Source organism: Carcharhinus amblyrhynchos, chromosome 23, assembly GCF_965287045.1.
Source record: "Carcharhinus amblyrhynchos chromosome 23, sCarAmb.v2.hapA, whole genome shotgun sequence".
In the NCBI taxonomy this organism is placed as follows: Eukaryota; Metazoa; Chordata; class Chondrichthyes; order Carcharhiniformes; family Carcharhinidae; genus Carcharhinus; species Carcharhinus amblyrhynchos.
In genome coordinates, this window is record NC_137346.1 from 40,533,625 (window position 1) to 40,548,837 (window position 15,213).

Consider the following 15,213-nt stretch of genomic DNA (forward strand, 5'->3'; position numbering starts at 1 on the left):
CAGTTAGTTGAAGAGCAATTAGGGATGGGCAATGAATGCTGGCCTTGCCAGCGACACCCACATCCCACGAACGAATAAAAGTTTAAAAAAAAAACGCAGACGCAGGATTGGCACAACTTTGAGGGACGGAATGGAACTCCTTCTGGGCTGAAGCTTCTATGGTCACATTTTCCAGCTGGACCTGCTTAATGGAGGGACTGAAACAATGTAGAACATTACAGCACAGTACAGGCCCTTAGACCCTCAATGTTGCACCGACCAGTGGAACCAATGTAATGACCCTCTAACCTCAACTATTCCAATATTATCCATATGTCTATCCACTGACCATTTGAACGCCCTTAAAGTTGGCGAGTCCACAAATGCTGCAGGCAGGGCATTCCACACCCTTGCTACCCTCTGAGTAAAGAGAAGATGCCAGAAACATTTGGTAAGTCAAGCCCCTTGCATCTGGAGAAAACAAAACTCCCACTTTTCATCGAATCCCAACAGTGCAGAAGGATGCCATTCGAGTCTGCATCAACAACAATCCCACTCAGGCCTTATCCTGTTAACCCCACATATTTACCTCACTAATTCCTCTCACCTTCGCATCTCAAGACACTAAGGGGCAATTTAGCACGGCCAATTAACCTAACCCACCCATCTTTGGACTGTGGGAGGAAACCCACACAAGCACTCTAAGATCAAAATCCAGACAGATAGTTACCCAAGTCAGGAACCGAACCCAGGCCCCTGGAGCTGTGAAGCAGCAGTACTAAACACTGTGCCGCCACTTTTGATGATGGGCTAACTTTGAAACATTAACTTGTCGCTCCTCCCCTCAATATGCTGGGCCCTGCCTGGCGAGTGTCTCCAAAACTTCCTATGTTTCCTGCATCTATTGTATTTCATTTATTATTTCTCAAGGGAGCGACACAGGAGGAGAATGGAATAAAAGGGATAAATGGCTGACTATTCTGAAGGAGGAGATGTATTATAGGCTGGACAAGCTAAATGGATGTTGCAATTCTGAAAATGTCTCTCTTTGACCAAGCTTTAGTTCACTATTCCTGGACTCCCTCAGCTGTGCCATGTCCCTGGATTGAATGGGGTGTTCTGTTACGTTGATTGGTTTTGTCACCCGCTGTCCCTCGATTTGAGGTTGACATCTACTCAGAGTGACCTGCCTTGTGACTGAGTGGGACGATTCTGAGCCCACACGTGTTTGGGCTCAGTGGACAGGACGTTCCATGAGAGAATGGGATCGGAGTGAAGGATTTACTTCCTTTGCGTTCTTCTCTGCCTCACTATTAAGAGGTTGGGTCACAAAGCGTGATGCAAATTGACCCACAAGTTGTTGCCATTTTGAACGATTCATGGAAAGCTCATTGTTTGTGGGGGGTGGTGGTGATGGAGGTTATCCCAAGTCCACCCCCACCCCCCCATCATCTCCCCAACCAAAGATCCATCTGAGCCTGTGCTCCCCTCTCCCAGAATCATACAACCCTACAGTGCAGAAAGAGGCCCTTCAGCCCATCGGGCCTGCACCTACCCCATATTCCTACATATTATACCCACTAATCCCTCTAACCTAAGCATCCCTAGACACTAAAGGGCAATTTCTTAGCACGACCAATCAACCTAACTCGCACATCTTTGGACTGTGGGAGGAAACCGGAGCACCCGGAGGAAACCCACGCAGACACGAGGAGAATGTGCAAACTCCACACAGACAGTGACCTGAGCCGGGAATCGAACCCGGGACTCTGGAGCTGTGAAGCAGCAGTGCTAACCCACTGTGCTACCGTACCGTGGATGCCAGTGGAAGGCTAGGAAGGTGCTGCAGGCTGTCCAATGACTGCAGGTCAGAAGGATGGTGGAGGGAGAGCAGGAATCGAGGTAAGTTGGGGTTGTGCTCTGCCAAGGGGGGCCTGCCTCCTGGTGGGGGGGGGGGGGGGGGTGGAATCTGATTGTTGGGTGGGGTGGGGGGAGGGGGGCTGCATTTGATGGTGGCGGGGATGGGGTTGGGGTTTGGCAGGGTGGTTAGTGAGGGGCCTGCGAAAGGTGTGTGTTTGAGGAGGACAGGCTTCGGAGGTTCCTCTGCAGAATAGGAAATCGGTTTTGGATTTTTATTCTGCAGGTTGATAACAGCGTGGACCCCAAACGGACGGTAAAATGGGATAGAGTTGGGCGCACGGTTCATTAAAAATCGATTGAAATGCGTGGACTCGCGCCCAGATTGGGTGTCGGTAAAGGCGCTATCTGCTCGGATTTGGGTGCAGATCGCATTACAGGCCCGATGCCTGAATTTACCATGATTTCACACCCGAAAATGGGCACGAATTTTTGGTAAAATCGGGGCCATTGAGTAAGAGCTGGATGTGTGTGCCCCAAGCTGCTGGAATCCCGACAGTGTACACAGAGGCTGTTTGGCCCATTGAGCCTGTACCAGCCAAAACCCCACCCTGGCCCTATTCCTGTAACCCCACACATTTACCCTGCTAATCCCCCTGACACTAGGGTCAATTTAACATGGCCAGTCAACCCAACTATCCATCTTTGGACTGTAGGAGGAAACCCACGCAGACACGGTGAGAGCATGTAGACTCCAGTGGTTAGTACTGCTGCCTCACAGTGCCAGTGTTCAATTCTGGCCTTGGGTGACTGCGTAGAGCTTGCACATTCTCCCCGTGTCTGCATGGGTTTGCTCCGGATGCTCCAGTTTCATCCCACAGTCCAAAGATAGATTGGGGAGGTGATGGCCTAGTGTATTATTGTTAGGCTATCAATCCAGAAACTCAGCAAATGTTCTGGGGACCCGGGTTCAAATCCCACCACGGCAGATGGTGGAATTTGAATTCAATAAAAAAAAAAATCTGGAATTAAGAATCTACTGATGACCATGAAACCCATTGTCAATTGTCGGAAAAAACCCATCTGACTCACTAGTGCCCTTTAGAGAAGGGAATATGCTGTCCTTACCTAGTCTCACCTACACGTGACTCCAGAGCCACAGCAATGTGGTTGACTTTCAACTGCCCTCTGAACAAGGGCAACGAGGGATGTGCAATAAATTTTGGCCAGCCAGCGATGCCCATGTTCCACAAATGAATACAAAAATAAGATGTGCAAGTTGGATGGACTGGCCGTAATGAATATGCAGGATAGGGCCAAAGTATGGGTCCGGGTGGGTTGCTCTTTCAGAGAGTCAGTGCAGATTCAATGGGCTGAATGGCCTTCTCCTGCACTGTGGGGATTCTGTGGCTCACATCTGGCTATCTGCATTGCTGTTCTATCTTGGGAGATGAAGACTTACAACCAAACCTGATCTTTTCACCTGAAGCATGTGCTTGCATTGCAGTGGGGTTAGATCACTGAGTTACAAAACGGAACGGTAAACCTTATTGTAAGCCTATCCCCATTTCTTTCCCCCTTGCAGACCGAACATTATAACCGAACCTTGCAGTGCCAAATTTTCACATTTCACCTTATCATTTTTGAATTGGCTCCCATTTCCCAGTAACCTGCTCCAAGGTAACCTGAGCAAGACTTCCCCATAAAGAAACAAGCCCATTATGATTTGATGGTTCTCCAGGCAAGTTCCTGCCCACAGTTTTCCTGCATTTCAGGGCAAACTTACAAAAAAAAAATCAATGTTATCATAGTCAGATAGATGACCACATAAGACTCTCCTCTCTCTCAGTCACTTCTCCTTTCATTGGGCGGCACGGTAGCACAGTGCTTCACAGCCCCAGGGTCCTGGGTTTGGTCCCGGCTTGGGCCACTGTCTGTGTGAAGTTCGCACATTCTCGTGTCTGTGTGGGTTTCCTCTGGGCACTCCGGTTTCCTCCCACAGTCCAAAGATATGCAGTTTAGGTTGATTGGCTATGCTACGAAATTGCCCCTTAGTATCCAGGGATGTGTAGGTTAGAGGGATTAGTGGGTATAATATGTAGTGATATGGGGGTAGGGCCTGGGTGGGATTGTCTTCAGTGCAGACTCGATGGGCTGAAGGGCCTCTTTCTGCACTGGAGGGTTCTACGATTCTATGATCCTCATTCTCTCCATCAATGTTTCCGGACATCTCCCATCAATTCAACCCTTTCCTTCGTACGTAACCTTGAAACAAATGTGCTTGAAAGCAACTTGGATTAATTTGTAGGAAATGTGTACCTTGAGTACATTGTTTGAAACGTACGGTGTGGGTATTTCCACCACCCTCTTTATTAAGGACAACAGGATATGAGCAATAAATGCCAGCCATGTCCATGTTCTAGTACTTTAAAAAAATACAATTGGTCCAAATGGCCTCCTGTGCATAAACGCTTGCCAATTCCACAGCTCGATCCGCCTCATGTAAATGCACAGATTTGCCCCTGTATGTTTTCCGTGAAGCTCGATGTGATTTGATTTACAAACGACATGGTGTAAATGAACAGCTTGTTTCCCACCTCCACGAACAAGGCTATCTAACGGTGGTTATTCTTCCGAATGGATTGCTCCATTTAATTGCTGATTATTTGGTACAAGATTCTAACCTGCCGGGGGTATTAATCTGTCCGCTGCCTGTGAAAAGAGGCAGTTTGTTATTCAAACTAGCTTTGTGCTCGACATCATCTCTTTCAGCCCTGCTTCTGACTAAAGGGGAATCTCATTCACTGAGACTGCATTTACGCTGTATCTACTGGTCCGTTCTAATGGTGAATATTTGTGTTAGATTGCCTGGCTGCTGTACTAGACTGGAACTCCCAGGGAAATCCCTGCAACTAAGTTTTAAGGTTTATTTATTAATGTAACAAGTAGGCTTACATTAACACTGCAATGAAGTTACTGCGACAATCCCCTAGGTGCCTATTCGGGTACACCGAGGGAGAATTTAGCATGGCTAATGCAGTGAGTTTGGAACTCCAGACTTGTTCTAACTGTTAATTATCTACATAATGGATGGGATGGATAATGTAACGCCCCCATTACACTGAGGTTGTAATCAGCCATTTGTCTCGAGTCAGGTCTCTACCATTTCTCATAACTCCAATGTTAAGTTTGAGTTATTGCCCATGAACAGTCGTGATTCCACTTTAACACTGAAATAATGGTGGAGTTTAAGGACTGCAAGGCTTCCTGAGCTCAGGCAGTTTGTGTATAGTTGGTGGGTTTGGCACCATACTGACATTGGTGGACACACATTATCTGGTGGAGAAGGGTGGGGGAGCACTAAGACGCACTACTGAGCTGCTGCTTCAGGAGAGAACAGGGAGCTCCGGCTAAGGATTGGGATAATGTAGGAAGAAGTGATTTCTACCAGTTGCCTGGACACCCCGATTGTCCCAGAATTTTGAACCAGCCAAAGGCCCTTATGTCCACCTGCTCCACTGAAGATGCCAGAGGGGGAGTGCAGGGAAATGGGTACCATCAGACCGACCTCTGTTCACTTGATCAGGTTGTAGAGATGCCGGCGTTGGACTGGGGTAAACACAGTAAGAAGAAGTCTCACAACACCAGGTTAAAGTCCAACAGGTTTATTTGATAATAATCCCACAAGCTTTCGGAAACAGTGTCCCTTCCTCAGGCGTGTGGAAGGTTCTGATCAGAGAAAGGCATATAAAGACACACACACAGTTTACAGAATACTGATTGGAATGCAAGTCTTTACAGCTAACCTGCTATTCAAGTCTTAAAGATGCAGACAATGCGAGTGGAGATAGCATTAAGCACAGGTTAAAGAGATGTGTATTGTCTCCAGACAGGACAGGACAGTGAGTGAGATTTTACAAGCCCAGGCAAGTCATGGGGATTACAGAGTGTGACATGAACCCAAGATCCTGGTTGAGGCTATTCTCATGTGTGTGGGGAATTTGGCTATCTGTAACCTATATGACTTGCCTGGGCTTGTAAAATCTCACTTACTGTCCTGTCTGGAGACAATACACATCTCTTTAACCCATGCTAATGCTATCTCCATCCACATTGTCTGCATCTTTAAGACTTGAATAGCAGGTTAGCTGTAAAAACTTGCATTCTAATCAGCATTCTGTCAACTGTGTGTGTCTTTATATGCCCTTCTCTGATCAGAACCTTCCACACACCTGACAAAAGGGACACTGTTCCCGAAAGCTTGCTATCAAATAAACCCGTTGGACTTTAACCTGGTGTTGTGAGACTTCATCCTCGATCAGGTCACAGGGACACTTGTCAGTGCTGCACTAGTTTGCCAGCCTCGGGTTTGGAGTAAAACTGGAACTACAATCAGGGCCCAAAGTGCGAACAACTGGGCAACCCTTGCATTTGACTATTATCACATTGTTAGTAAATCATTGGTGCTAATTGTAATGCAATTTAACCAGAACTGTAAATTGGTGGACTCTTCATTAACCAGCATGAGAATATTGGAATTCCCGTTTGCTCTGAACCTTTACCCTTCACAGGGGACTCTGTAACCAGTCAGGAAATCATGTGTTAAAATCCCAACCAGCATCACCACCAGTCGTTACATTGACAGAAATTAGAAATGTACCTGGGCTCACTTTTGGACTCCAAATTGGCACAACACAAGCAGGAGACAAAGCCAAAACTGGGCCAGAAGTCCTATTTGAATCATTTCACCACAGTGCTAGTTCCTGACACACCCTGCCCATTTGAAGTATAAATATCCGACTGCTGAGTTTTTTTTTCTTCTTTCGTGGGATGTTCAAAGGTCACATTTGTTGTCCATACCTAACTGCCCCCCAAGAAGGTGGTGGCGAGCTGTCTTCTTGAGCGTCCGCAGTCCCGGTTGTGTGGGTACACCCACAGTGCTGTTCGGGAGCAATTTTGACCCAGTGACAGTGAAGGAATGGCAAAATAAATCCAAGTTAGGATGGTGTATGGTGGAATTTGCAAGTGGTGGTGTTCCCATGTATCTGCTTCCTTTGTTCTTCTGGATGATCGAGGGTTTGAAGGTATCACTGTAATGCATCTTGCAGTTGGTAAACATGGCTGCCTTTGGTGACGAAGGGAGTGAGTGCTGACCGAGGTGGATGGAGTGCCAATTAAGCCGACTGCTTTGTCTTGCGATGGTGTCAAGCTTCGAGCGTTGTTGGAGTCACACTTACCAGGCAAGATAGTCTATCACACTCCTGACCAGGGCCTTGTGCATGGTGGACAAGCTTTGGAGAGTCAGGGAGTGAGTTACTCACTGCAGAATTCCCAGCCTCTGACCTTTATGTAACTGGTTCAGATCAGTTTCTGATGACCCTCAGTATGTTGATAGTGGGGATCCAGCGATTTTAATGCCATTGAATGTCTTGGGCAAATGGTTAGATTCTTACATGATGGTAATGGTCATTTTTCTAATACTTGAGTGGTGGAAGTGTTACTTAACACGCATCAGCCTGAGCCTAGATATTGTCCACATCTAGCTGCATATTGCATGGACTGCTTCAGTATCCGAGGATGTGAATGATATGGAATATCGTGTGATCAATAGGGAACATCCCGCTTCTGATCTGAAGAGGGAAGGAAAGGCATTGGTGAAGCAGCTAAAGGTGGTTGGGCCTAGGATACTAACCCTGAGGAGCTCCTACACTGATGTCCTGGGACTGAGATAACTGGCCTCCAATAACCACAACCATATTTCTATGTGCCAGGTATGACTCCAACCAGTGGCAAGTTCCCCCCCTAAATTCAGTTTTGCTCGGGCTCCTTGATGCCACACTAGATCAAACATGGCCTGTCACTCTCACCTCACTTCTATCTTCGGTCCAGCTTTTTTGGCCACGTTTGGACTAAGGTTGTGATAAGGTCAGGAGCTGAGAGGCCCTGGCGGAATCCAAACAGAGCATTATTGAGCAGGTTATTGCTGAGTATGTGCTGCTCGATAGCACCACTTTCTGTCACTCTGCTGATAAGGCAGTAACTGGAAGTGTTGGATTTGTCCGGCTTTTTGTGGCCAGCACACACCCTGGTGATTCTCCACATTGTTGGGTAGATGCTAGTGATGTAGCCATGACCCAAAGCCAGGTCACTGGAAGAGGTGCTGGAGCAGGTGGGTGTGTGAGGATTCCAGGCTATGGGTGGGAAGAAATGTTTCTCTGTTCGTCCCAAGACATCATTGCAGAAGATCCTCAGGTAAATCTCTTCAGCCCAACCATTTTCACCTCTTCATCTATGACCTCCATTCCATCATAAGGTCAGAAATGTGGATGTTCGCTGACGACTGCACAATTTTCAGCAGCATTCGCAACTCCTCGGATACTGAAGCAGTCCATATCCGACTGCAGCAAGACCTGGACAATCTCCAGCTGATTAGCGGCAAGTAACGTTCACACCACACACGTCCCAGGCAACGACCATCTCGGACAAGAGAGAATCTCAGCATCACCCCTTGACATTCAATGGAATCGTCATTGCTCATACTCTCACCATACACAATCCTGGATCTTCCCATTGACCGGAAACTGAACTGGACTGGCCAGATTAGAGGCTGGGAATTCTGTGATGAGTAACTCACTCCCCAGAGTTTGTCTATCATTTACAAGGCATAAATCAGGAGTGTGGTGGAATACTCGCCACTTGCCCGGATGAGTGTAACTCCAAAAACACTCAAGGTTCTCAGTGCTACCCAGGAGAAAGCTTGAATGGATCACCAACCCTCCTTGAAACATTCACTCCCTCCACCACAAAAACACAGTGGCAACACTGTGCACCATCTAGAAGACGCACTGCAATAATTTACCAGATAGTACCCTCCGAACCATTCCTTCACCATCATTGGATCAAGATCCTGTAACTCCTTCTCTAACAGCACTGTGGATGTACCCACACACTATTGACTGCAGCGGTTCAAGAAGGCAGCCCACCACCACCTTCTAAAAGAGGAGCTAAGGATGGGAAAGAGATACTGGCCCAGCCAGCAATGCCCATATTCTGTGAAAGAATTAAAAAACCTGCCATTTCTGTCATGTCTATCTCTGATCTGGGTGCTATATTCATGCAGTGCACCATACTGTGGAACTCTTCTCTCTGACTACAATTGTTACTGACATAATTACTTCAAAAAAAAACTCAGAATTTGCTGGTGGCTGGAGAGGACATGGAAAAATCCCAAGTGGAGCCAGCCATGACACCAGCTCCCCTCGTGGCCCAGTGGTTAACACTGCTGCCTCACAGCACCAGGGACCTGGGTTCAATTCCAGCTTCAGGTACTGTGTGGAGTTTACACATTCTCTCCGTACGTGTGTGGGCTTCCATCAGATGCTCCAGTTTCCCCCCACAGGACAAAGATTTGCAGATTAGGTTGATTGGCCATGTTAAATTGTCTTAGTGTTAGGGTAAATTAGTATGGGGATAAGGCCAGGGTGGGTTTGTTTTTGGTATGGGCTGAATGGCCTCCTCCTGCATGGTAGGATTCTATGATGCCTCCTATGGCCCTGTGATGGAGAAGGACCTTTGATTATGATTAGTGCCTACTTTAGGTGGTCACCCAGAATGCCTGCAGAACTGCCCTCACCAATATGGTGGTGCTCGGGTCCAATAAGGATAATCGTTGGGTGAAATTGTCCTTTTTGCCAACCCTTCTCTTTCCTATCAGGAAAACAGGAACTTGGAGGACCAGTTTCTATTCCAAATTCTTACTCAATTGACAATTATCTCAGCACTTCACAAGGGGAAAGAAGTACTTTTTTTTTGCCTTTCCATTAATAGAAATGTTTTTGGTTTATTCAGGCAAAAGGATCGGCCATCTACTCCTTCTTACCAGACGTCAGTCAACGTTGGCAGCAGCAGGGCCAACTCCAACACTACCACGGCTGCCAGGACAGGGAGAGAGAGGAGCAGGACTTTGCCAGTATCTTCCAAACCATGTCCTGTAGCTCAGGAGAACAAACACTCCGTTGTCCCTTCAACGGACAGCAAGAAAGTAGCAAAGCAACTTAGTGTTCCTCAACAATCTGATAACAGGTTGAACCGGACTTGGACTAACGCCCAATTTGTGGAGTCCAAAACAGACCAAAGTAACTCGAACGAGAGCAAACAGAGCATCAGTAGTTTTTTGCAGACGCACAGACCTACTTCAGAAACGACCCCCAGAATCTCCAAAGGATCCGCAAGGAGTTATTCGCCTGTGCCTGGCCGAGCGAGCAAGCTCTCAGTGGCTCAGGAGACTGAGAAGAAAAGCGAGAAGGGTCAAGCGACTCAACGACCGCTTTGCCCGGCTGGCAGCTGGCAAGAATCGAAATGGAGCAGCAGAGCCCTCACAGACCGAGCAAAGAAAGGGACGCAACAGAAAAGCCCAACTCGATCTCGGACCCCAGACCCTCACAGCATAAATAACAACAACAACAACAACAAAGGCATCGACAAAGACAAGAAGGAGCTGTGTTTATTCACACCGCCACCCATTAACCCCGCACAGGAGTCAGAACTGTACAAAAGTCTTGAAGATGAAATTGCATCCAACATGAAAGCTCTGGAGGTGCGTCTAGGCCAGGACAATCTGGAGGACGGTGGCGCCAGTGCATTTGCCCCCGTGTCCAGTCTGCCCAGTTCTTCAAAACGGACGGAGTTTAAAGGACTTGACTCTCCCAGTTCATCCAAGTGTTCAGTTCCCTCCTTCCCAGACGCACCCAGTTCTTTTGGGAACATTAGGCCTTGCACCTGCGGGAAGGTGGGTTTGACCCAGTCAGTCACAACCAACGGCAGCAGCTTCAATGCCGTTCTTGCCGAACTGCTCGGCGGAAAGCCAAAGCTCAACCGCGTGGACATCGAGAACTGGATAGCAAAGAGCCCGCCGCACGCCGTGTTCACCGATTCTAATGCCGACCTACAGACTTTGGCGACCACCGAAAGCAGCAAACTGTTTTCCGACAGAGCTGAGATAGAAAGTGCACAATGTTCCGGATCAACGTCTCTTCAGTTCAACCAAGAAAACTTTAAGGGTGCAAGTCCAGGTAGTGTGGAGAGTCCAGGTAGCGCGGAGAGGCCTCTAACGTCTGCTCAGAACGCTCTTGAGGTGAATTCCAAGTCCACAAATGATGCATCCGATACCAATTCGTCCTCGGAATGGCCAGATCCACCTCCTGCTCTCCAGGCAGCCCGAGTTCAACAAGAAAGGCAAAAACGGTCGCTAAAGAAACCGGAGAGGGTCCCGTCCATCTACAAGCTAAAGCTTCGGCCCAAAATACGCCCCAGAAGGGACAACAGACCCGAGAAGAAGCCGTCGAAAATTCCCACTCCCTTGTCCTACAGGGCGGCAGACAAGGCGTTGAAAGGGATGACAAAACCCGGAAGCTCCCACAAGTCCCTCAAAGCCAGCAGCAAGACGTCAAAGCCTAAGGTTCAGGGAAAACCGAACCCCACTTTGTATTTCACCAAACCCGAGGAAGACTCGGGAGAAGACCCTTGGTCTCCTGGGCACAGAGGCCGAACTGCAGTAGCACAGCGATCCATCACAGAGGACACTCAGAGAAAGGAAGATGAAGAATCTTGGGTTTAAGAGCTTGGGGAAGGAAAAAAAAATACAAGTATCTCAACCTCAAGCAATTCTTTGTTGGCCATCAATATTTTTGTGTGGGCTGATCTTTAGTTTAACACCTCAAATCCCAGTACTTAACAGCTTGGCAAACAAGAAGAAAACAAAAATTGGCCTGGAAGAACCTACTTGTCACTTTGAAAGCAAACAAGTTTTCGAATGAAGTTAAATGTGATGATAATTGCATAAAGCAAAAGGTACAAGAAAACAAGAACCACAAAAATTGCACTATTTAATGCTAATTATACCTAATCGCTGGAGAAGTTCACACCGAATGTGGGGGAACTATTAGAAACTCAAAAAGGGCATTGAATAAGAGACCTTTTCTGGTTATGAGTTGACATATTTATTTATCATTATTTTATACCACGATCAGTTTAGGATGCTTACATTAACATGTTGGCTCCCAAAATTGTTTACAAAGTCTGATTTAAAAAAATTGTTTACAAGTAATATCACGAATGATTATAATGAGCTGATGTTGCCCGTTTTATAGACATAGATGGCGTTTCCTTTGTCTTTTAAATCTTGCTTTATCAGGTCACCTCCGATGCTTTTCCTTCCCACATTGTTGGATACTAAATCCCTAATTTATCCCCCTGTATTCATACTTCAGTAAGGATCTGATGAAGCCAGAGGCCTGCTCCTTCATCTGACACCCTGATCTCTCGCCTGCCCCGACTTGCCAGTAAGTGGGGGCCAGGGCATAGAGGACGTGAGGGTATGTAAGCGAGTAATTTTGAAGTTAGTCATGCCATTCGGGGGCGATGCCAAGAAACACTTCCTGCAGTGCAGAAGGAAGCCGTTCGGCCGATCGAGCCTGCACCGACAACCATCCCACCCAGGCCCTAATGCCGTAACCCCTGCCTCTTCACACAATTCTTCACATTCCTCCCAAAAATTTGTTGCAGTTTGGAGAGGAGACAGTGGCATTGTCACTGGACTAGTAATCCAGAAGACATTGAAAAATGCAGTGGGGATCCAGGTTCAAATCCCACCAAGACAGAAAGGGAAGGCAGCGGTGTAGTGGTATTATCACTGGACTAGTAGTCCAGAGATGCAGGGTAACGCTCTGGGGACCAAGTTCAAATCTCACCGAGGTGGGGCAGTGGTATTATTGCTGGACTAGTAATCCATAGATGCAAGGTAATGCTGTGGGAACCTGGGTTCACATCTCGCTGAGGCAGTGGTATTGTTGCCAGACTAGTAATTCAGAGGCCTAGGTTAATGCTGTGGGAATTTGGGTTCAAATTTTCCCATGGGAATGAAAAAAAAAAATCTGGAATCAAAAGTCTAATGATGACCATGAAAGCATCAGTGATTGTCTGAGAAACCCATCTGGTTCACTAATGTCCTTTAGGAAATCTGCCATCCTTATCCTGTCTGGCCTACACGTGACTCCAGGCCACACAATGTGGTTGACTGTTAATTACCCTTAAATCAGATGAGGACAGTTAGGATAGGCAACATTAAGAGAATGGATCGATTTTTGTTAGGCAGGCATATAGAGGGTTACAGAAAAGGACTTATAATGCCTGATAATTGATTAGCAGAATCACCCAGGAGTGCTAAATACTCTATTCCGGATTTCCAATAATCCTACAATATACAGACAAAAAGGAGATTAGACCAAGGCTGTGCATTAACAAGTCCTGGGATAATGGGTGCAGTAAATGGAAGAATGTCCTCTTGTGCTCTGCGTGCCAATGTTATTAATACATTTTGCTCTCTCTAATGCACACCATCCTCGATTGGAAAACAGCCGAGGTTTCACAATTCAGATTGACTATTTCTTGGTAAAATGTTTTGTCAGTTCACTGACCCCCTACTCCCACTCGCACACCAGAAACTTCCAATTCTATGGTATCTAAATTTTAACGAGCTGTTACTTTTGTGGGGTACCTTTAATTTTTTTTACCATTAGTTTTTATTTGGAAGAGAAATAGACAATCATATTTTCAATAAAGAGATTTTTCACTGAAATATTTGTGAGATTTAATGGGGTGTGAACAAATGATCCGTGACAGCTTTTCCGTTACAAATTCTTGTGTCGTATTTAGAATGGGCACTGCCTATGTAAACCTGTAACAGTGCCCTCCTGCTGAGTGTAGCCTTTCAAAGATATTCTATTTGAAGGTGCCACGCGCCGGGGTATCACATCTCGAGCATTATACGTACATCAGCTGAAATGAAGACCTATCATTCTTCTTAGTCAAATATCCCATTCACTAAATGATTGAAGCAAAGATGGTCTGTTTTTGGTAACTAACAATAAGGAAAGGGTAGGTATCACAGTACCGAGAAGTTTATTCTGAAGGTCGATCTTCTTGGAGATCCTCTCCACTTGGAGCTGGCAGTTCACGGTGTCGATGGTAGCCATGATGTGGAGATGCCAGCGTTGGACTGGGTTCAGCGCTTTAGCCTGGTGTTGTGAGACTTCTTAATGTGCTGAACCCAGTCCAACGCCAGCATCTCCACATCATTCTTAAGATTACCAGCCACTGATAGGGAAGTTAAAAAAAGTTAACTCACCCCAAATTATTTGCGAAATTTGTTTGAGCAACTTTTGACTTGATTTGATTTATTTTTGTCACATGTATTAACATGCAGTGAAAAATATTGTTTCTTGCATGCGATACAGACAAAGCATACCATTCACAGAGAAGGAAATGAGAGAGTGCAGAATGTAATGCTACAGTCACAGCTAGGGTGTAGAGAAAGATCAACTTAATGCAGGGTACATAAGAACAGAAGAAATAGGAGTAGGAGTAGGCCATCTAGCCCTTCGAGCCTGCACCACCATTCAATAAGATCATGGCTGATCTGCCGTGTCTCAGTTCCACATTCCTGCCCTCTCCCCATAACCCTTAATCCTCTTGCCTATCAAAAACCTATCAACCCGCGTCTTAAATATATTTAGCGAGGCAGCCTCCACCACCTCAACTGGCAGAGAATTTCAGAGATTCACCACCCTTTGAATGAAGAAGTTCCTCCTCAACTCCATTCTAAACCACCCCCCCCCCCTTTATCTTGAGGCTATGCCCTCTAGTCCTACTGTCCCTTCCGAGCAGGAAGAGCCTCTCCACCTCTATCCTATCCATCCCATTCATCATCTTATACGTCTCATTGAGATCTCCCCTCATTCTTCTAAACTCTAACGACAAGCCTAGTTTATTCAGCCTCTCCTCACAGTTCAACCCCCTCAATTCCAGAATCAGCCTAGTAAACCTCCTCTGCACTCCCTCCAAGGCCAAAATATCCTTGCGTAAGTGCATCGACCAAAACTGCACATAGTACTCCAGCTGCGGCCTCACCAGTGCCCTATACAGCTGCAGCAAGACCTCCCTACTTGTATATTCAATCCCCCTCGCTATGAAGGCCAGCATCCCATTCGCCTTCCTGACCACCTGCTGCACCTGCAGGCTGTGCATGAGTTTTTGCGACTCATGCACAAGGACCCCGAGGTCCCTCTGCACCGTCACATGCTGCAGTTTTTCGCCACAAGTAATAGTCCTTCCTACCATTATTCCTACCAAAGTGGACAACTTCACATTTGCCAACATTAACTTCCATTTGCCAGTTCCTGGCCCATTCGCCCAGCCTATCTAGATCCTTCTGCAGACTCTCCACACCCTCCGCACAATTTGCCGTAAGGGGAAGTCTGTTGAGAAGTCTAACAGCAGCAGGGAAGAAGCTGTTCTGAGTTGGTTAGTACATGACCTCAA

At 46.7% G+C, this 15,213-nt stretch overlaps 1 protein-coding gene across 1 annotated transcript in view; it reads left to right on the forward strand.

The window, feature by feature from the left end:
- gas2l2 (growth arrest specific 2 like 2) overlaps positions 1-12,169 on the forward strand; it is a 48,117-nt gene extending 35,948 nt beyond the window's left edge. The window contains exon 6 of the mRNA XM_080210650.1: positions 9,685-12,169. Within this exon, the coding sequence (XP_080066776.1) occupies positions 9,685-11,452 (1,768 nt within the window). The 3' untranslated portion in view covers positions 11,453-12,169. The remainder of the gene's footprint in view (positions 1-9,684) is intronic.
- Positions 12,170-15,213: the final 3,044 nt, after the last annotated feature.